At 45.5% G+C, this 21,196-nt stretch overlaps 1 protein-coding gene across 1 annotated transcript; it reads left to right on the forward strand.

Annotated features, from left to right (window-relative positions):
• The first annotated feature begins 877 nt into the window (after positions 1-877).
• SPAG5 (sperm associated antigen 5) lies at positions 878-21,134 on the forward strand. The gene is made up of 24 exons (XM_061175274.1): positions 878-980; positions 1,551-1,676; positions 6,041-7,131; positions 7,236-7,410; positions 12,492-12,566; positions 12,815-12,907; positions 13,003-13,137; positions 13,350-13,469; positions 13,592-13,684; positions 13,787-13,900; positions 14,246-14,339; positions 14,499-14,646; positions 14,726-14,828; positions 15,017-15,150; positions 15,363-15,501; positions 18,336-18,447; positions 18,615-18,701; positions 18,962-19,082; positions 19,200-19,311; positions 19,693-19,773; positions 19,935-20,090; positions 20,171-20,245; positions 20,682-20,762; positions 21,001-21,134. The coding sequence occupies exons 1-24, from the start codon at positions 930-932 to the stop codon at positions 21,070-21,072; spliced, it is 3,588 nt and encodes a 1,195-aa protein (XP_061031257.1). The 5' UTR covers positions 878-929; the 3' UTR covers positions 21,073-21,134.
• The last annotated feature ends 62 nt before the right edge of the window (positions 21,135-21,196 follow it).

Genomic DNA, 21,196 nt, shown 5'->3' on the forward strand with positions numbered 1-21,196 from the left:
TTCCAAAAATCAATCCCACCTCCAGTAGCTAATTCCCACACAGAGGGGTTTCAAGCGACAGGAGAATGCAGTAGTCGGTAGTGTGGGTGGCAATCTTGACTCTGCCATTTACTACCTGTGGGGCATTAGGCAAAAGACATTATCTGTGACTCGGTTCCTACGTCTGTAAAACGGGGATATTTACGGTGCCTACTTCATATGCCCTTTTGGGGATTAAAGGAGTTAAGATATAAAAGGCATTTAGAAGAGTGCCAGGTGCCTAATAAATGTTCAATACTTGTGAGCTATTATTGTTCCAGTAAACTTGTTGCGGACCCTGAGTTAAGTGCCAAGAAAACACCAGAAATTCTTAAGAGGCTAAATGACAGCGCAGGCTGAGAACCACGTCTCAGGTCATCACGGACGCAGGACCTATGCGCGGACCGAGCAGCCTACGTAAAAAACGCTCCACTCACCTTCCCTTCCAGACCCCCGACCGGCTCCTGCCGGTTAAGGCTGAGGTAGCTGAGGGAAACCCGAGGAGAAACTTCCTAAGGCCAGGCCACGGGGACAGCTTTTCCGACAGGGTGTGAGACTGGCCTACTCGAAGCAGGAGGGACGGACTCCTCGACTGTCCAACTTACCGGTCACCCTCTCAGAGGTGAAGCCGAAAGGCTGGCCTTCGGCCTGGAGCGCGTCCAGACGACCGCCGGCGTCGGGGGTTGGGGGTCGGCTCGCAGAGCGCGCGCGCACAGGAGGCCGGGCGGGGCGGGTCCAATACAGGCCCCGCCCCCGCCCGCCGGGCTCGAGCCCGGGGCGGACGCGCCCACCTGACGCACTGAGACTTCGCAGCCAATCGGGAAGCGCGGAGCAGGTTCAAATAAAGACGGCGGGTGAGTATGGCGTCGCCTCTTGCGTCTAGGAGGTGATCACCCTGTGTTGTGTTGAAGATGTGGCGGGTGAAAAAACTGAACCTTAGCGTGTCGCCTTCGCCCCAACCGGTGAGCGGGAGGGCCTCATGGAGGGAGAGAGATGGGCCGGGGTTTCGGGTCGGGGTCGCTGGCTGCCGGGCGTCGTGGAAAGCTGGGTCGAGCCTGGGGACGGGTGCATGTGGAGTCTAATGCTAGTCCTGATGTTCAGAGGACTGGGGTTGGAGCCTACTCTTTTTTTTTTTTTTTAATTTTATTTACTTATTTATTTTTGGCTGCGTTGGGTCTTCGTTTCTGTGCGAGGGCTTTCTCTAGTTGCGGCAAGTGGGGGCCACTCTTTATCACGGTGCGCGGGCCTCTCACTATCGCGGCCTCTCTTGTTGCGGAGCACAGGCTCCAGACGCGCAGGCTCAGTAATTGTGGCTCACGGGCCTAGTTGCTCCGCGGCATGTGGGATCTTCCCAGATCAGGGCTTGAACCCGTGTCCCCTGCATTGGCAGGCAGATTCTCAACCACTGCGCCACCAGGGAAGCCCTGGAGCCTACTCTTGTTATTGCTCGTGAGCTTCTTAGGGAGGGAGGGGAGCTTCTTAGGGCAGGCTGGCAGAGCCCAGGCTTTCTCACATTCTCTCTTCTGTTTTAGGGAAAAGCAGCTATGAGAACGCCTCTCCGAGAACTTATCCTGCAACCTGGTGCCCTCACCAACTCGGGAACAGGGTCCCCGATAGCCTACTCGTCCACCCCATCACTGTGCAAGCTAGGGCTGCAGGTGAGATTCGCCTGGCCAGCCTCTCGACTGGGCTCTTTGCCGAGGCCGAGAGCTCAGAGGAACAGAGGGCCAGGGCTGGAACGTAATTAATAACGATAATGAAGTTTCCTTCTTCGGTGACATCCATTTACAGCTATTCAGGCCAACAGAGAGGTACCCTAGGGTCGCTAGAGGAAGTCCACTGAGAACCCGCACCTCTATTTAGCTGTTAGTTTTTTTCATCACCTCCTCCCCCATTCTGTCTTTACCAAACGTCTCAGAAATACTATCACTTTGGTTAGTGGTCTCCCTCTTAATAGGGACTCACTTACGGAGAAGTCAGTCAGCTGCAAGAATGAGGCAATGTCCATCCATTCCCAGAGGTAGTCAAAACTCCCCTGGGATCAAGTTACACCACTTCCAGACAGGGTTCCTGGACCACCGGAGTTGAAACTAGCTCCTTGTAGAACTGCCCACACTGAGTTGTACTTTTGTGAAAGGTCTTGAGAGACATAGCTATGTCTCAGTTCAAATAATGAGGATTGACTGTATACATTTCTCTGCCTGTTGCTTTTCTCATTTAACAATGTGGTTTAAATCCCTCCACGTCAACTAGTGTAGAGCTAATTCATAAGATACTGTGGTATGCATGAATCATAATTTAGTCATAAATGGTCATTTATCGTTCCACTTTTTTTGCTTCTGCAAACAGTGCTAATGTAAATATCTTTGTACTGATACCTTTATTTCGATGAGATACATTTTCAGGAGTAGGATTATTGGTTTGAAGGAAAGATATTTTTAATTTTAAATTTTGTCAGATTGCTATCTAAAATAGCTATTACAATTCATATTCTCTCCAGCATTGTATGACGATATCCATTTCCCCACATCACCTCTTGTAGTAGTTGTTAGAGATCTTTAAAATTTTAGCCAGTCTGATGTGGTATCTTATTGTTACTTTAATTTGCATTTTCCTGACTACTAGTGAGTGTATCTCTTACATGTGAGTTGGTTATTTGGGTTTGCTCTTTTGTGAAATGCTTATTTATGTTATTTGCTCATTTTTCTATTGGGTTGTTAACTCTTTTTCATCATTTTCTAAGTGTATATTATAAATAGTCATCCTTTGTCATGCTTTTTAGCTAGTTTGTAATTTTCTTTTGATTTTTACCTTTAATCCAGAGGTTATCTAGGAGGGGTTCTTAATTTCTTTTTCATCATTTTCTAAGTGTATATTATAAATAGTCATCCTTTGTCATGCTTTTTAGCTAGTTTGTAATTTTCTTTTGATTTTTACCTTTAATCCAGGGGTTATCTAGGAGGCGTTCTTAATTTCCAAGTGCTTAAAAACCATTTTGTGTCACCTTTTAAATTTTTTTTCTTGCATTATGATCAGACTGTAATCTGTTGTCTTTGTAGCCAAGTATAGGATGAATTTTTCTGAGTGTTCCATGAACATATGAAAAAAAGCATATTTACTATTCAAAGGATGTCACATTCTATTATATCCATCAGCAGATAGTTAATTATTCTGTCCTTGCACTTTTTTTAGTCTGCCAGATCTGTTGAGTTTTGTGTTGTCCTTGTCTGATTTTGGTATCAACATAATTTGGGCCTTGTAAAATGAGTTAGGAAGTGTTTCCTTCTCTTTATTTAATTTTTTGGAAGAGCTTGAGACAAATGGGTATTAAATCTTCTTTGAATTTTGGTAAATTCAACCTGTGAAATGATCTGGTCCTGGACTTTTGTTTTCTGGGAGTGTTTTTTTTTTTTTTTAATTAATTAATTAATTAATTAATTTATTTTGGCTGCGTTGGGTCTTCTTTGTTGCGTGTGGGCTTTCTCTAATTGCAGCGAGCAGGGGCTACTCTTTGTTGTGGTGCAAGGGCTTCTCATTGCGGTGGCTTCTCTTGTTGCGGAGCACGGGCTCTAGGTGCACGGGCTTCAGTAGGTGTAGTTCGTGGGCTCTAGAGTGCAGGCTCAGTAGTTGCGGCACACGGGCTTAGGAGCTCCGTGGCATGTAGGATCTTCCCGGACCAGGGCTCGAACCATGTCCCCTGCACTGGCAGGCAGATTCTTAACCACCGTGCCACCAAGGAAGTCCCTTTGCCCATTTTTAAATTTAATTATTTTTGTTGTTGTTGTTGTTGTTGTTGAGTTGTAGGAATTCTTTATCTGTTCTGGATATTAACCCCTTATCAGATATATGATTTGCAAATATCTTCTCCTTAAGTGATTTTTAAAAGGAATAAATAGGAACTTGATAAACACAGCAAAAACTTTAAGGTCATTTTTACATTTATAAAAGCCTTTGGTTTATATATTTAGCTTCTGGGCTATGTAGTGCCGACTGATTTATATTTTTTTATATCATATATCTTTAATTTTGTCTTTTATCGTAATAGTGCCATAACTTTACATTCTACCTTGTCTGATACTAAAACTGCTGCCTCTGCTCTCTTTGTTTGTTTTTGCCTGGTATCTCTTTGCCATCCCCTTTATTTTCTGCTTTTCCTTTAGCACTTTGTTTTTGTTTTGTTTTGTTTTTTTATAAATTTATTTATTTTTTATCTTTAGCTGTGTTGGGTTTTCGTTGCTGCGTGCCGGCTTTCTCTAGTTGCGACGAGCGGGGGCTACTCTTGGTTGTGGTGCGCGGACTTCTCATTGTGGTGGCTTCTCTTGTTGTGGAGCATGGGCTCTAGGCACACGGGCTTCAGTAGTTGTGGCGTGCAGGCTCAGTAGTTGTGGCACATGGGCTTAGTTGCTCCGCGGCACATGGGATCTTCCTGGCTCAGGGATCGAACCCATGTCCCTTGCATTGGCAGGCAGATTCTTAACCACTGCGCCACCAGAGAAGTCCCTCCTTTAGCACTTTGAAAAAAAACTTGAAAATTTGAAATAAAATACATGAAAGTACATAAAACATTGAGCCTAACAAATTTGTATAACGCACACATCGTTGTAACCAATACCCAAGGACATTGCTAGAATATCAGAAGTTTTAGCTCAACTTTATGTTTTAAAGTTTCATCCACTGCTGTAAATGAGAAATTTCATGTAAGTCTAATTCTTTTTTTTTTGTAAATAATTGGTCTTTATAATCTAAAGCTTCTAAAATAGTTTTGTTGTTCTGGTAGTTCAGAAAGTTTATCATTTTTTGTCAGTCCTGCTTGGAACTTGGTGAGCCATTTTAATATGCAAACTCAGATCTTTCTTTACCTTAGAGAAATTTTCTTCTAATACTTGTTAATCAGTGCCCCACCTGTATGTGTTCTCTTTTCTCCCTGAACTTCTTTTATTCACATGTTAGGTTTGCTGGATTTATTTTCCAGTTCTCTTAGCTTTTCCCTCAGATTTACATTTCTTTGTATTTTTGTCTTTAAGATATGTCTTCCACTTGATTGTCCAGGCCAGTAATTCTTGTCTTAACTCTGATCATCCTCTTTCAATGCATATTACTAAAATTTTTGGTTTAAAAGTAATATTTATTATTTCCAGAAAGTCTTTGTGTGTGTGAGTTGTACTCAGATCTTCTTATGTATGCATATACTTTTTGGTGCAAATTGTTATCTGTTTCTTCCGTCAGCTGTGTTTTGGTAGAGCCTACCTTTCCTAACTATCTTAGGGTTTGTCCTTTCTCTGGCTACTGGATCCACATAAGTACATTCATATTTTCCTTTTTTTGTTCATTGAGTCTCAGGACCAGCAGCCCTGCAAGTGGTAGAAAGTGCAGTGGTCTCTGTCCCTATGAACCAGCAATTGGGAGGTTGTCACTCCCTTTTCAGGGCACCAGGAAGTCTTTCTGCTCTTCATTCTCCTCTGCTACAAAAGCTAGAGCTCTTCAAATCCCAAGGATTGAATGGCCTCAACCCATGTGTTCAGGATACCCTCAGTTCTTGCGGTCAAGGAGACTAGGTCACTGGCACAGGTTGATGTTGCCCTTTCTTCCTACGGTACATGGATCTCTGTGGGCCAAGTGCTCTCTCACTCTAGTCCCCAATTTCTCATCTGTTCCAAAAGGAAGAAAATCTTATACCAACTGTAGAACTTGAGCCAGGGATCCCTCCTACCCTAGAAGTGGGTTGGAGTTAGGATTGGAGAAGAGTGGGGTCACTTTCAAGCCACCATCTTCCCATGACATGGATAGATTATCTTAGACTGTTTATACTGTAACCTGGTTCACTTGGAAGGACCCAGAATGGCTTCCCAGCTTTTCTACTGGGTCTCTATAGTAAGTAGCAAGGCTTAGCTAAGTTCTTACCTAAGTAAAGGTAATGAGAACTCTTTCCTTTTTTGAGTTCAGACAGTATCCTGCACCCATAACTGTATATTGGGAACCAGAACTGACTGTATTAGTCAACTACTTTTGTTTCCTTTGGCAGGAAGGCAGCAACAACTCATCTCCACTGGATTTTGTCAATGCTAAGAAGACAGATGCCCCTTCAGAACAGTTCAGCCATCCCTCAACATGTCTAGAAGCTTGTCAACATGAATCAGATGAGCAGCCCCTAAATCTGATTCCCCAAACCAATTCTACTCCCAAAACATCTGAGGAAGCAGTAGACCCACTGGGCGACAATGTGGTTAAAACCATGGTCCTTGTACCTTCTCCAGGGGGGCAGCAGCAAAACATTACACTCGAGGCCCATCTAGAGACCATGGCAGAGACAAACAGCTTCTCTCTAGATGAGCCTTTGAGGCCAGGAGATCTGCTGAGAAAGGGGGTGGCCCCCTGCATGGAAGACAACTTTTCAGAAATTGTTCCTGCTATGCCTGAGAAACCTACATTTCAGGATCCTCCATCCCATCTGTTGGAGTACCCACAAAATCCCTGTTCTGAGCAACAGCTACACTGCTCCAAGGAAAGCCTGAAGGACAGTAGGACTGAGGCTGTGCCTGAGGACTTAGTCCCTTCTGAAAGTAATGCCTTGTTGCCTTCCTCCCTGCTCTGGCTTTCCCCTTCACCTGTCTTAGCAGCAGATTTCCCTGTCAGTCTTGTGGACCCAGGGGAGGAAATTTTAGAGCACAGAACTATAGAGGAGAGAGAAATGAGCTTTCCCACATTCCCTGAGGAGGCCGAACTGGGAGATCAAGCACTTGTCTCAAATATGGATGATATTCCATCCACAGGCCTGACCCCAAATCCAGGAGAAATGGAATCCCAGGCAGCTCCAGGGCCAGCAGTAGAAGATGCTGGTAGCATTCCCGTCTCTGATATGGGGCCTTGGATGTCTCCCCTGGCCTGGCTGGAAAAAGGTGTAAATACCTCCATCATGCTGGAAAATCTCCGCCAGAGCTTATCTCTTCCCTCTGTGTTTCGGGATGCTGCGATTGGCACTACCCCTTTCTCTGCTTGCTCGGTGGGGACTTGGTTTACTCCCCCAGCACAGCAGGAAAGGAGTACAAACACATCCCAAACAGGCCTGGTGGGCACCAAGGACAGTACTTCTGAGACAGAGCACCTTCTATGGGGGTAAGTATCCCTGTATCTTTGTGCTCCTGGACCTCATTCACCTGGATCTGCCACTCCCATCCCTTTCCCTCTCTCCTTCTCATGTTCTTCTCTTCCTACTGCAGCCGTCCTCCAGATCTCACTGCCTTATCTCGACATGACCTGGAAGATAACCTGCTGAACTCTCTTGTCATTCTGGAGGTTCTCTCCCGCCAGCTGCAGGACTGGAAGAGCCAGCTGACTGGCCCTCACCCAGAAGTTCAGGACAGCAGCACACAGACTGACACCTCTTCCAGTGGGGTAAGAAGGTTCTTCCCAAAGTGTGGAGGACCCCAGTGGGCCCTCTTCCTTAGAATATGTATAAAAGCTGAGGATCTGGAAAATCCCTTAGAGCTGTTGGTACTCACTATACCCCTGGGGTACATCAAGACCTTCCAAGGGAATGCAAGCAAGGAAAGTTTTAAAGGAATCGGTTTCTAGATCCTCATCTTCCAAATGCACTCTTTACTAATTTGTTTTCTTTCCTACTTCCCCATTCTCAATTACCCTTGCCCAATTTACTAACTTTACTATAAAGAAGAGCCTATTTACTACCTGTCCTGAATCTTACATTGTCAAGAGGCAGCATTCAAAGGACAATAGAAAATATTTGTGTACGTGCTGAGAAGGCAAATGACTGCAATGATTATGTAACATGTCATTTTTGTGTGCTTTCAACAAAATTGAAGGAAGACTTCAGTTATGTCAGTGGATGGAAGTTCACTGTGAGATTTTCGGCATGTATCTCCAAAGGAGCTCCTAGAATTAGGTGACATTCCCTTCTTCCCTTCTTTCATTCCTTCTTATTCCCATTATTTATGTGAAGAAATTTTCTCACAGAAATCTTTTTTTTTTGGCTGCACCACATGGCTTGTGGGATTTCATTTCCCCGACCAGGGATCAAACCCAGGCCTTTGGCAGTGAGAGCGCGGAGTTCTAACGACACGACCGCCATGGAATTCCCTCACATAAATCTTGTATCCGTAAGAATGGAAAATAGGCATAGAATTCTTGCTGAACTATGTCTTTTTGTAGGAATTATAGTAATCACAGACACATGAACTAATAAGGGGAGGGATGCTCCATCTATTTCATTAGTAGATGGGTCTCCAGTAAAATTCTACTGGATATGTTTATGATTTTAATTAAAAATTATATTATTACAGTGATTAGTATACAACCGATGAAAATATTTCTCCATCCAAAAGAGAGTTTTCTCACTTAAAATCTTATGTGGGACTTCCCTGGTGGCGCAGTGGTTAAGAATCCGCCTGCCAATGCAGGGGACACGGGTTCGATCCCTGGTCTGGAAAGATCCCACATGCCGCGGAGCAACTAAGCCCGTGTGTCACAACTACTGAGTCTGCGCTCTAGAGCCCACGAGCCACAACTACTGAGCCTGTGTGCCACAACTACTGAATCCCGCATGCCTAGAGCCTGTGCTCCGCAACAAGAGAAGCCACCGCAATGAGGAGCCTGTGCACCGCAACGAAGAGTAGCTCCCGTTTGCCACAACTAGAGAAAGCCCACGCACAGCAACAAAGACCCAATGCAACCAAAAATAAATAAATAAATAAATAAATAAATTTAAAATCTTATGGTCAGAGGAATTAAAAATTTTTTTTAATTTATTTAAATTTAGATGAACTTTTGTTGTCATTGCAGAGATACTAATATCAGAGTTTAAAGTATAAAAGTATGTTTTATTAGGATAAAATTCTGAGAGGAGTAAAAATAGAGGTTCAAGGAGAAAAAGGGATGATATAAAATTTCTGTTAAAGAAGAACGTCAAGTATTTTTTTTTAATTAATTAATTAATTTATTTTTGGCTGCATTGGGTCTTCGTTGCTGTGCACGGGCTTTCTCTAGTTCCGGTGAGCGGGGGCTACTCTTCGTTGCGGTGTGCTTCTCTTGTTGTGGAGCACGGGCTCTAGGCGTGCGGGCTTCAGTAGTTATGGCACGTGGGCTCAGTAGTTGTGGCTCGCGGGCTCTAGAGCACAGGCTCAGTAGCTGTGGCGCATGGGCTTAGTTGCTCCGCGGCATGTGGGATCTTCCCGGACCAGGGCTCGAACCCGTGTCTCCTGCATTGGCAGGTGGATTCTTAACCGCTGCGCCACCAGGGAAGTCCGCTTTGTGTATTTTCTAAAGGTATCAAATAGGTATTAAATCATTATGGTTTATAAAGCAGAAACAAACACACCATTGTAAAGCAATTATACTCCAATAAAAACGTTAAAAAAAAAATCGTTATGGTGTATGTAAAATTTATACCATTGGGTATATTTAAGAGTGATGTAACAGTGTTATTTCAAACTGTCAATGTTTATAATTGGTGGAAATTACAGCCTTTGTAACAATTTAAACGTTAGGGTACTCCAGCTTTCAAAATTACTGTAGGAGATATCAGAGGAAAACAGTTTAAAGACCATTGTTCAAGAGGAATCTTGCTGTGACAGCACAGGCCGAGGAAGTAAGGGAATGTGTCAGGGAAGGAATTGAGGTCCTCAGTGTTGTGGCTGTTGAGGTAATAGGTGGCTGCTGCTAAGAAGAGATGGTCTCGGGAATTCCCTGGCAGTCCAGTGGTTAGGACTCCGCGCTCTCACTGCCGAGGGCCGGGGTTCAATCCCTGGTTGGGGAACTAAGATCCCACAAGCCGCGCAGCGCGGCCAAAAAAAAAAAAAGATGGTCTCTAAAACTCCAAAGACCTCCTTTGGGTTGAAAATATCCTCAAAATAATGACTTTACTTTTTGTCAAAATCCTGGAAGCCATAGGCTCATCATTCCTGTATTTTCTTATTTTTGTATCCTTTCCTCTTGTCCTTGACCTTGTTCCCCATCCCTGAGTTGGCCTTGTACCCTCTTTCCTTGAAGCTTGGCAAATCCTTTTATAGACCACTGGAGCAGAACCAAAGAGAGGAAATGACAGTGCCTTCAGCCATTCCCCATCACAGTGCCATGTCCTTGCCGCTTGGCTGCCTCATTCACGCTAATCTCATCACCTGCCTGACTGGCCAGCCCTGAGCAGTATGTGTGCCCTGTTCCAGGGCTCCAGGGGTAACTCTGTGCCTTACTGCATGACGCAGTCGGGAACAATGTCTGCTTTGCTGGGGAGGGGAGCGATGAACTCCAAGAGATCTGCATCCTTATATCCAGACTGCTGCAGCATCGTGACTCAGCACTCCTGCTCCAGCACTAGGCTTTTTCCTAGACGATGGCTGCCTTGCAGCAGTAATGAAGGTTCTCCACTTTTCTCTCAGAACTTCAAAGTTTCTCTACGGCTCTGCTGCCTTTGAAATCATACTTATCTACTCCACATAGCACACTAAGATTTTCGTCTGCCCTAAGATAATGAACAGATCTTTAGAGATTAAGAAAATTAAAATGAGTAGTAAATAAATATTTGAGAAGGTTACCATTACTGGTAATCAGAGAAATGCAAATTGCAACATGAGATGCTATTTTCTTCTGACAAAAAAGCAAAGAATAAAATAGATAATAGTGGTAAGCATTGTCCTGTCGTCAGTAGGGCATAAATTGGTTCAATCTTTTTTTTTTTATGCTTTAAAACAGTTATATTTAATATTACATTTAAAATTTTTTTCTCTTGTTTGAACATTATGCCTTTAAACGGGTTCAGCCGTTTTTGCAGGCAATTTAAACTGCTCAAAGCAGTTCAAACTTTTTGACCCAGTAACCCCACTTCTAGGGATAAATCCTAAGGGGAAAAAAAAAATTCTGCATAAAGATGATAACTTTTAAAAAATGAAAAATAATGGTACATCCATAAGATGGGATATCCTACTGTTATTTAAAAATATATTTATGAAGAGTTTTTTTTTTTTCCAGCCGTGCCATGCGGCATGCAGGATCTTAGTTCCCCCACCAGGGATCAAACCCATGCCCCCTGCAGTGGAAGTGTAGAGTCCTAACCACTGGACTGCCAAGAGCTTTTAATAGCATGGAAAAATAAGTTTAATGTTCATGGTTTTTAAAGAAAGGAATTCAGGGACTTCCCTGGTGGCACAGTGGTTAAGAATCTGCCTGCCAATGCAGGGAACATGGGTTCGATCCCTGGTCTGGGAAGATCCCACATGCCGTGGAGCAGCTAAGCCTGTGCGCCACAACTACTGAGCCTGTGCTCTAGAGCCTGCGAGCCACAACTACTGAAGCCCACGCACCTAGAGCCAGTGCTCCACAACAAAAGAAGCCACTGCAATGAGAAGCCTACGCACCACAACGAAGAGTAGCTCCCACTTGCTGCAACTAGAGAAAGCCCACGCACAGCAACAAAGACCAAACGCAGCCAAGAATAAATAAATAAGATCCCACAAGCGCCATGGCCCAGCCAAAAAAAAGATACCTAGAGATCAACAAAAATAAATAAATAAATAAAAAGAATAAAAAAAAAAGAAAGGAGTTCAGAGTTCATATAACCTCTAAGAGGCTTTGAGGTGAGGTAAAATATCAGCAGAAGTTAAAAACGAGTGATATTCCACTTTGATAGGTCTCCCTAAAGCACATATCCTAGTCTCAGGCTCTCAATGAGGAGACTAAATATAAACTCAGGGCTAAATAACATTAGTATAATAAAATTAAGTAAGAAAAGCAGGACCCCAAATTTATTTATATATTATAATCTCAATTGTGGTTTTTCTTAAGCATTACTATCTTTCATCAAATCTAAGATACTATCAATGTTGAATGCATACCAATGTCAGTGGTGTTAAAATGTAAAAAGACAGGGACTTCCCTGGTGGTTCAGTGGTTAGAACTCTGTGCTTCCAATGCAGGGGGCACGGGTTTGATCCCTGGTCAGGGAACAAAGATCCCACATGCCGCACAGTGCGGCCAAAATAAAAAAAAATTGTAAAAAGGCAATCATCTTAGAATTTATTAAATATAGTTATTTCTTTCTAAATCAGTAGTCTACAACTTTTTTCTCCCCCTGACACCTGAGGGAGGTAACATACTCAATCAGTTACAGCAAATCCCTATAGCAAGGAAATCTGGTGTGGAGGTATATTGAAATCTCTTGGGGTGGGTGCTATACTGTTGGTTGAGAATCACTGCTCTAGGGGTGAAATTGATAATGATTCTTTTTCCATTTTATTCACTTTCCTATTTCCAAAATTTTACAGTAAACACATAATCAGAAAAAAAAGTTATTTTAAAAAGTAATTTTTTTACCTACCTCTGGATTTTTTCTGACTTGGTTTCATCAAGCTGTGAGCCTTGCTCCTGATTTTAATGGGAAAGGCTCCTGTATCTCGGTGGGAGGGGGAATGAGCTGCTGGTGGTGCATGTTGCCTATGCAAAAGGGGCAACTCTGTTTCTCCAACTAGATGAGTAAGAAACCTCAGCATCTTCAGGAGAGCCAGGAGATTGGACAGGCTCTGCGGCAGGCCAGGAATGTCATGGTAAGTGTTGATTGACCTTATACCATTGCTGGGTCTCCTGTGAAGATCAAGAATGGCGACTCCTGAGCAGTTAGCAGATGATGGATGGTACTCAGCCATGGTAGTGAAGGGAGGTTTCCTTTTGTTAAGAACATCTCTTCCTTATTGGGAGCGTGAAATTGGGGTTGGTGGCTTCCTCCTCAGTGTCCCTGCTTACTTCCTGCTTAATGACTTTATTTGATCTAGCCTAACCATCTCTCCCTCTACAGCAGTCATGGGTGCTGGTCTCTAAAGAGCTGATATCCTTACTTCACCTATCTCTGCTGCACTTAGATGAAGATAAAACTGCTCTGAGTCAGGAGGTAAGCAGCATGCAGATGGAGGCAGAGGCCTTTGGTGGGACTGAAATTCAGCCAAATAAAGAAACCAGACACAGTATATGATTCTTATCTTATAGTCTCGGCGTACAGAAACCTTGGTGTCCTGCTGTTTTGATGTGTTGAAGAAATTGAGGGCAAGGCTCCAGAGCCTCAAAGCAGAAAGGGAGGAGGCAAAGCACAGAGAGGAAATGGCCCTCAGAGGCAAAGATGCGGTAAGGTGTCAGGCTTTTGTTCCTGGATGTGGGAGGTCTCTTCCTAAGGTTCCTGCAGGAACATAAATTGACTTGAGACACAGATGGGTGGCCTGAGAACTGCTTGCCCTGGGGAATAATGAACTAAACTACTGGTGTGATGGATAGTTATGGCTTTTTGTGCTGTATCCTTCCTCTGCCCACAATGTCCTCTCAACCTCTTCTCTAAACAGGCAGAGACAGTGCTAGAGGTTTTCTGTGCACATGCCAGCCAGCGCATCAGCCAGCTGGAACAGGACCTGGCATCCATGGGGGAATTCAGAGGCCTTTTGAAGGAAACCCAGACCCAACTGGTAACTGAGGGCATATTCTTTCCTGGGATCCATACTGACACACTGGCAGGATGGTCATGTACCCCTACTTCCCTGTATCCAGAGGGAAAGGGCCCCCTCCATCGACAATCCTTCTCATGTAGGTAGGGCTTCATACTGAGCAAGAAGGGTTGGCTCAGCTGACAGCAAGTCTTACTTCAGCCTTGCAGCAGGACTGGATATCCATGCAGCTGGATGTGAGTATTTGGGGCCATTATACTGCTCCTTTGCTCACAGCCAGCCCTGTTAGGAGTCTTGTCTCAAGGGTGCTCTTCTGACCTGCTTGCTTCCCCTGGTAGTGTGTAACATGGACAGCTCTGCTGAGCCGGTTTCAACAACTCACAGAGAAATTTACAGCCAAGAGCCGGCAGACCCTGCAGGAACGTGATGCTGCAATTGAGGAAAAGCAGCAGGTACAAACCAGGGGTGGGGACTGCTTAGGCCTGGTTTCCTCCTTCTTCTCTACAGAAGGCCTTTCTGATGAGTGGTGTCATTAGCCTCTTCCCTGGGACCTGTCTTCTTTCCATCTGTGGGTTTGGAGACCAGCCAGTCCCTTTGCTATAAGATGGCCTTCAGCACCTTCTTCAGCAGCTTTTCTCCTGTTTCTACATTTTCCTGAGGATCAGACTTATTTGCTGCAGTGTTTTTGCCCAGGAACAAGGTGGTTTGTTGTCCTGTCCAGAAAGAGACACTGGACTAAGTCTTGGGACTGTTGATTCAGGAGGAGCTGTGGGAGGAAAACTGTCTTTTTCTCCTAGGTTTCCAGGGAGCTGGAACGAGTCTCTTCCCATTTAGAGGACTGCAAAAGCCAACTAGAACAACTGGAGTTGGAAAACAGTCGACTGGCAACAGGTGTGTGTGTGTGCATGCGTGCAAGCAGTTGTACCCTGCTGAGGCTTGGGGTGTGGCAGTGGCGCAAGAAAGTGCTCTAGGGCACTTGTCTTAGAGCAGAAGTATGGGGACGTTTGGGCCTGGGGACCACATGGTGTCATTTGGATAATTTTGGTCTAGATCTCCGGGCTCAGCTGCAGATTCTGGCCAGCATGGAGAGTCAGCTAAAAGAGCTACAGAGTCAGCATGCCCATTGTACCCAGGACCTGGCCATGAAGGATCAGTTGCTCTGCCAGCTTACCCAGAGCAGTGAGGAGAAGGCTGCTCAGTGAGTTCCTCTCAGGTTATTGTGGCAGTAGGCATCCAGGATATGGGACCAATGGGATCTAACGTAAGGTCTCTGGCAGATGGCAAAAGGAAGAGATGGCATTAAAACATATGCAGGCAGAGCTGCAGCAACAACAGGCGGTCCTGGCCAAGGAGGTGCAGGACCTAAAGGAGACCCTGGAGGTAAGGAAGATGGCTTGGGGCAGGGGAGCTGCAGGAGTGTGACTCTTCCCTGATGGTATTGAGGTGAGGTTTGAGACTCTGGACTGGAAAAAGCCTCTGTTCCCAGGACTCTAAAATTTCCCACTTAGATGCATTTTCCCCCCTCCCTTCCTCGCTCCTTGCCTTCCTTCCTGCTCCTGTCTCCCCAGTTTGCAGAACAAGAGAATCAGGTTGCTCACCTGGAGCTGGGCCAGGTTGAGTGTCAGTTGAAAACCACCCTGGAAGTCCTCCGGGAGCGCAGCCTGCAGTGTGAGGACCTGAAGGACACCATGGAGAACCTGAAGTAAGACCTCTACCTTTCTGTGCTTCCCTGTTAGTGTGTATCTCTCCCAGGACCGCTTCTAGAAGCTAAAGTCTCCAAGAAGGGAATTGTGACAGGGTCCGAGAGCCTCTTGTTTCCCCTCTTTGAACGCAGTTCTGTGTGGGGATTTGGAGAAGTGTTCAGAGAAGGTCACCTGGTGTTTGGCTGTCTTCTCTGTTCCTTCCTTATTTCAGGGCTAAACTGGCCAGCACCATGGCAGAGAAACAGCAGCAAGACCTGGAGAAGACACGCCAGTATTCCCAAGAGCTAAGGGTGCTGACTGAGCAACTCCGTAGCCTGACCCTCTTCCTGCCGACAAAACTAAAGGAGAAGGTAGGGTCCGGGGTTTCCTTCTCTTCCCTTACAATTGTATCAATATCTTCTAATAAAGACGGTTTTATTTCTTCCTTCCCGAACTGTATACCTTTTATTTCCTTTTCTTGTCTTACTGTGTTAGCTAGAACTTCCCCTATAGTGTTGAAAAGGAATGGTGAGAGGGGACATCCTTGCCTCGTACCTGATCCTAAAGGGAAAGCTTTGAGTTTCTCACCTTTAAGTATGATGTTAACTGTAGGCTTTTTGTAGATATTCTTTATCCAGTTGAGGAAGTTCCCCTCTAATCCTAGTTTACTGAAAGTTTTTCCACTTGTGTCCTTATTGTATAGAATGGTCTTCCTAAAATTCTACTCTTGTTCCATCTCTGTGACCTTCAGTGACTTTCAGTTGCCTACAGGATGTCTTCAACCTGTCACTCAAACTTTTCTTCTTCTGTCTCCTACCTCCCTGTTATGAACCCTTTACTCCCATATACTGCCTACGTACTACACACACGTCTCATCCCCATTCGCACCCGGATGCGTGCTGTTACCACGTCCGTTCTCTTCTATCTTCAAACTGGAAAGACCTTTTCCTTCCTATTAAAATCCTCCCTGGTTCACCTTCTTCTTTGAAATGTTCCCAAACATCAGTGGACTCAGTGATCTCCTGCTATATTCCTCATGAACTTACTCTCCTTTTGCACTTGTATTAATTTTCCTTGGATGTTTGGTCTCTTCAACTAGACTGTATTTAAAGAAAGCAGAAATTTAGCCTTGCTTCTTTGGCTTCCCCACAGTGCACACTGAACAATAAATGGATATTTTTCAGAATGCAGCGTTAGTTAGCTTATTCAACAGTTAAAGGCACAGCCAGAATCCTGAAATCGAATTGCTTATGATCTGACCCCATTCCCCAGTGTGTGCTAAGCACAGGAATCCAGTCTTGCAGGGAAGACAGACAGATGTAAACTTGTCATCTTGGCTTGTGATTGTGATAGAGCGTTGCCTGGATGGCCACTGAGGGTTGCCTGGATGACCACAGAGAAAGGAGCCTCAGTTTTACCTTTGAGAGTTAAGATGTCTTCTCAGAGCAGGTGACTCTTGGGCAGAGTCTTGAGGTTAGAAGTTTGTAGGGCAGGGTTGGGTATATAGGAAGGCCCACCAGGCAGAGGGAATAGTATGAAAGTCATAGAGGCACTATGGGTACTTTTTGTAGTGTCTACCTTGTGACAAGACCTGGGTTAGGTGCTGGGACTACAGGTGAACAAGGCCAAGGCCCTGCTCATGTGGAATGTGGCGAGTTTGGGAACTGGGAGGTAGCTCTTTATGATTGGATTATAGGAGCTATGTGGGGCAAGGATGATAAGGAGAAAAGACTGGAGAGCTAGGCAGGAGGCCAGAGTTTTGAAGGCTTGAACTAAAGGGATACGGAGGAGGGGATGAATTGGATGAATTCAATACATATTTAGGAAGTAAAAGTAACAGAACGGGGACTTCCCTGGCGGTCCAGTGGTTAAGACTTCGCCTTCTAATGCAGGCGGTGCGGGTTTGATCCCTGGTTGGGGAGCTAAGATCCCACATGCCTCGCGGCCAAAAAACCAAAACATAAAACAGAAGCAATATTGTAACAAATTCAATAAAAAAGACTTTAAAAATGGTCCACATCAAAAAAATCTAAAAAAAAAAAGCAACAGAACGTGGTGACCAGTTTGATATAGGAGTACAGTGGAAGAGTGAATGATGATCTCTAGATTGCTGGAAAGATGGCGACACTCTAGAACTGGGATTGGCAGACTTTTCCTGTAACGTGCAATATGATAAATATTTTTGGCTTTGCAAGCCGCATGGTCTTTGTCTCAACTACTCAACTCTGCCTTTGTAGCTCAAGAGCAGGCATAGAGAGTATATAAATAAATGGATGTGGCAGTGTTCCAATAAAACTTTATTTACAAAGACAGGTGGCAGGCCAGATTTGAACCACAGGCTGTAATTTGCTGCTCCCCTGCTCTAGGATCTTAAATACAGGTGGAGGAATAGATTTTTGGTGGGGTGGGACAGGAAATATGGTTAGCTCAGCTTTATACATACTAAATTTCAGATGAACTGTGGAGCAATCTGGTAGATTTTTCACAGGTAGTTGAGCCTTTGGGCCTGGAGATTGGGAGAAGGTCCAGTTGAGTGAGACAGATTGAAGGGTCATCCATGTAGAAGTAGATGTTTTTGTGGAGCTCCTGAGGTGAGGCCACCTGGGGAATGTAAAGAGGGTCAAGGATGAACCAAAAGGAGCCCACAGTAAAAGAAAGACCTGTGGATAGAGAAAAGAAATAGCCAGAAAGGCATGAGTCCTACCTGTGAAGGAGAGAGAGTCATGTCACACAAGTGAAGAAAATGAAGTTTCTAAAAGAACAAGGTCATTGGTTATCACATAGGTCAGGTAAAATAAGACCTGAAAGGTGTCCGATGCCATTGGTGTACCAAATAATGAGAATTTTTGTGGAATGGTGGGGCAGAAGCCTGAGTGTAGTGGGCTAGTGAGTCCATACATGGTGAGAATTTTAGGCAAGAAATGTAGGCTTTTCTTTCTTTTTTTTTTTAATGGAAGGGAAAAAGAAAAGGCAGTAGCTAAAAGCATACTTAAGGTAAGAAGAAGGGTTTTTGTTTTTTTTTTAATTGTTGTTCTAGTGAGAGAGAATTAAGTTCAGGGAAAGGAGCTAATGGAGAAGTTGAAGATAGAGAAGAGAGGTGACATATAGAACAGCATCCCGAGGAGATGGCTGGTGAATACCTGGAAGTTCAGGGAACCCACTATCCCTGAAAAGCAGCTGACGTTTTTTTTTCCTTTGCCCTTAGGCTGAACCAGAGACCCTCCCGATAAGCACAGCCTGTGCTCCTTCCCAGGAACACCCTCTGCCCAGTGACAGCACCTTTTTGGGAAGCACCCTGACAGCAGTGGCAGATGAAGGTTAAAGGCCCTGGAATTTAGGGGTGGGAAAGTTGTGACTCTGCTCCTGATATCTTCAGCTGTTGAAGATGCCGCCAACAGACCCTGTCTCTCCCTGGCTCCCGTGATGGCCGACCCTTGACTGGGTCACCAGAGGGGCCCTCTACCATGGTTGCATTTTGTTTTAGAGCCAGAATCAGCTCCTGTGCCCTTGCTTGGAAGTGACAAGAGTGCTTTCACCAGAGTAGCATCAACGGTTTCCCATCAGCCTACAGGTTAGGATGGGCTCCAGGGATCCTGCCTCATTTCTAGATCTGGTAGTGATGATAAAGACTAAAGCAGTGAGAAGTGCTTTGCTCTAAAAACCTCAATTTTACTTGGGCTCATTTCATTTCTGCCTTTTGGGATCGGTAATGTTCCGGACATTCAGATCCTGTGGGTGGGGAACATGGTAAGAGTTGTGGAAGTGATAGCTACACACTCCTTCCTTCCAGAGCTAAAGGGCTCTACCTCTATCTAGTACTTTCTCTTTCAGAAACCCCAGGCATCGAGAATAGCCTGGCAGAAATGAGTACTATGACTCTGGAGCTTCAGAGCCTGTGTTCCCTGCTGCAGGAGTCTAAAGAAGAGGCTGTCAGGACTCTGCAGCGAAAGATGTGAGTGGAGTGCAGTCTTGGGGAGAGGGGGCAGGTCAGGTGGGCAGCCCCTTATGTCAAGGGCCCGGGCAGCCCCTGGGGGGGACAGGAATAATGCTGAATTCTTCCCTCCCCTAGATGTGATCTGCAGGCTCAGCTGCAGGCCCAGGAAGAACAGCATCAGGAAGCCCAGAAGGCAAAGGAAGCAGACATAGAGAAGCTGAACCAGGCCTTGTGCTTGCGCTACAAGGTGGAGGAGGGGCCTGGAAGTGAAGTGATGAAGAACTGGGGCAACTGTGAGGGCCCACTGGGAGCTGTTGTCTCTCCAGGAATCTGGGTGGTGGAGATTTTCCAACCATTGCCCTAGTTTTGCCCTTCCTGGGGTCAGACAATTCACATGTTTGGGAACCAGCTATAGACTGACCCATCTTCCAGGCTGACCTAGAACTCCAGCAGAACTCTCTCAACATGGAAATGTGCCTGGCCTGACATAGCCCTAGAGGAAGAATTGGAGTGTTATCAATTGGTATCACCTGGGCTGAGCATGGTCAGGCACAAAATCCTATCTCCTGGCAAGGGCTGCAAAGAAGCCAGCTCTCCCACTGCCTTCTTACCTCCCTTTTCCTCACAGAATGAAAAGGAACTCCAGGAAGTGATACAGCAGCAGAACGAGAAGATCCTAGAGCAGATAGACAAGAGTGGTGAGCTCATAGTACGTTCATCATGATGCCCAGCCTCTGCCTTCTATGTCTCTGGTAGCCAGGGTCCTAAATGTGGGAATTGGGTCCCCTGGTCTACCCTTGCTCACCACATGGGATAAGGATAGAGAGGACCTTTGAGGGCTACTAGATACCTCTCCATTCTCATCCCCAGAGGCTTAGAGAGGAGGTGACCCAGCTCACCCGTTCACTTCGACGTGCGGAGACAGAGACTAAGGTGCTCCAAGAGACCCTGGCAGGCCAGCTGAACCCCGACAGTCAGCCCATGGCCACTAACTGGATCCAGGAGAAAGTGTGGCTCTCCCAGGAGGTGACTCAGAGTTAACAGAAGAGCTGGGCAACTGGTGGGAACCCTAGGCTGTGCCCCTACTGATCTGAACATATCTGTAGGTGGACAAGCTGAGGGTGATGTTCCTGGAGATGAAAAATGAGAAGGCAAAACTCATGGTCAAGTTCCAGAGCCACGTAAGAATTTCCATGTCATTCTAGGGCTATTTCCTGTCACCACTAGCAAGTGCCCTGCCATATTTATCTTTCCCCACAAGCTATGTTGTTCTTTTTTTAAATTTATTTATTTATTTAATTTTTGGCAGTGTTGGGTCTTCGTTTCTGTGCGAGGGCTTTCTCTAGTTGCGGCAAGCGGGGGCCACTCTTCATCGCCGTGTGCGGGCCTCTCACTATCGAGGCCTCTCTTGCTGTGGAGCACAGGCTCCAGACGCGCAGGCTCAGTAGTTGTGGCTCACGGGCCTAGTTGCTCTGCGGCATGTGGGATCTTCCCAGACCAGGGCTCAAACCCGTGTCCCCTGCATTGGCAGGCAGATTCTTAACCACTGCGCCACCAGGGAAGCCCGCTATGTTGTTCTTTTAAGCGTAGAGCTTATGCATCCTATTTGCTTTTTAGAGAAACATCCTGGAAGAGAATCTGCGGCGCTCTGACAAGGAGTTAAAGAAACTAGATGACATTGTTCAGCATATTTATGAGGTAAAGGAGGGAGGGAGTTGATGCAACTAAGGCACTTGGTATAAGGCCTGGCCCAGGGGGTACTGATGAGCATAGCTGTGGTTCCCAGCCTTTGCTGAGAGCTGGGCCTGACTCACTATTGCAGCCTTCTCTGTGGCTTCCATTTTCCCCCCTCTAACTCAGTGGGTGCTTCTTGGGGCTGGGAGCCTTGGGCCTTTGGCCTGTGACCCTGAGCTGCCTTTTCTGTGTCTCTTGCCAGACTCTGCTGTCCATCCCAGAGGTCGTGAGGGGTTGCAAGGAGCTACAGGGATTGCTGGAATTTCTGAGCTAAGAAACTGAAAGCTGGACTCTGTTTCACCCCTTTTTACCTGCAGCACTCCCTTACCCCAACACCAGGACCAATTGGCTTACAGCCAGCTCTGTTTAATGCTATTTAAATAAAGTATATTTAATGT

Source organism: Eubalaena glacialis, chromosome 19, assembly GCF_028564815.1.
Source record: "Eubalaena glacialis isolate mEubGla1 chromosome 19, mEubGla1.1.hap2.+ XY, whole genome shotgun sequence".
Taxonomy (NCBI): Eukaryota; Metazoa; Chordata; class Mammalia; order Artiodactyla; family Balaenidae; genus Eubalaena; species Eubalaena glacialis.

Coding starts and splice junctions, on each gene's coding strand:
- SPAG5 (XM_061175274.1), top strand. CDS start 930: ATGTGGCGGGTGAAAAAACTGAACCTTAGCGTGTCGCCTTCGCCCCAA. Junction 18,448..18,614: donor GACAGCAGTGGCAGATGAAG/GTTAAAGGCCCT, acceptor ATTTTGTTTTAG/AGCCAGAATCAGCTCCTGTG. Junction 19,774..19,934: donor ACAAGAGTGGTGAGCTCATA/GTACGTTCATCA, acceptor TCTCATCCCCAG/AGGCTTAGAGAGGAGGTGAC.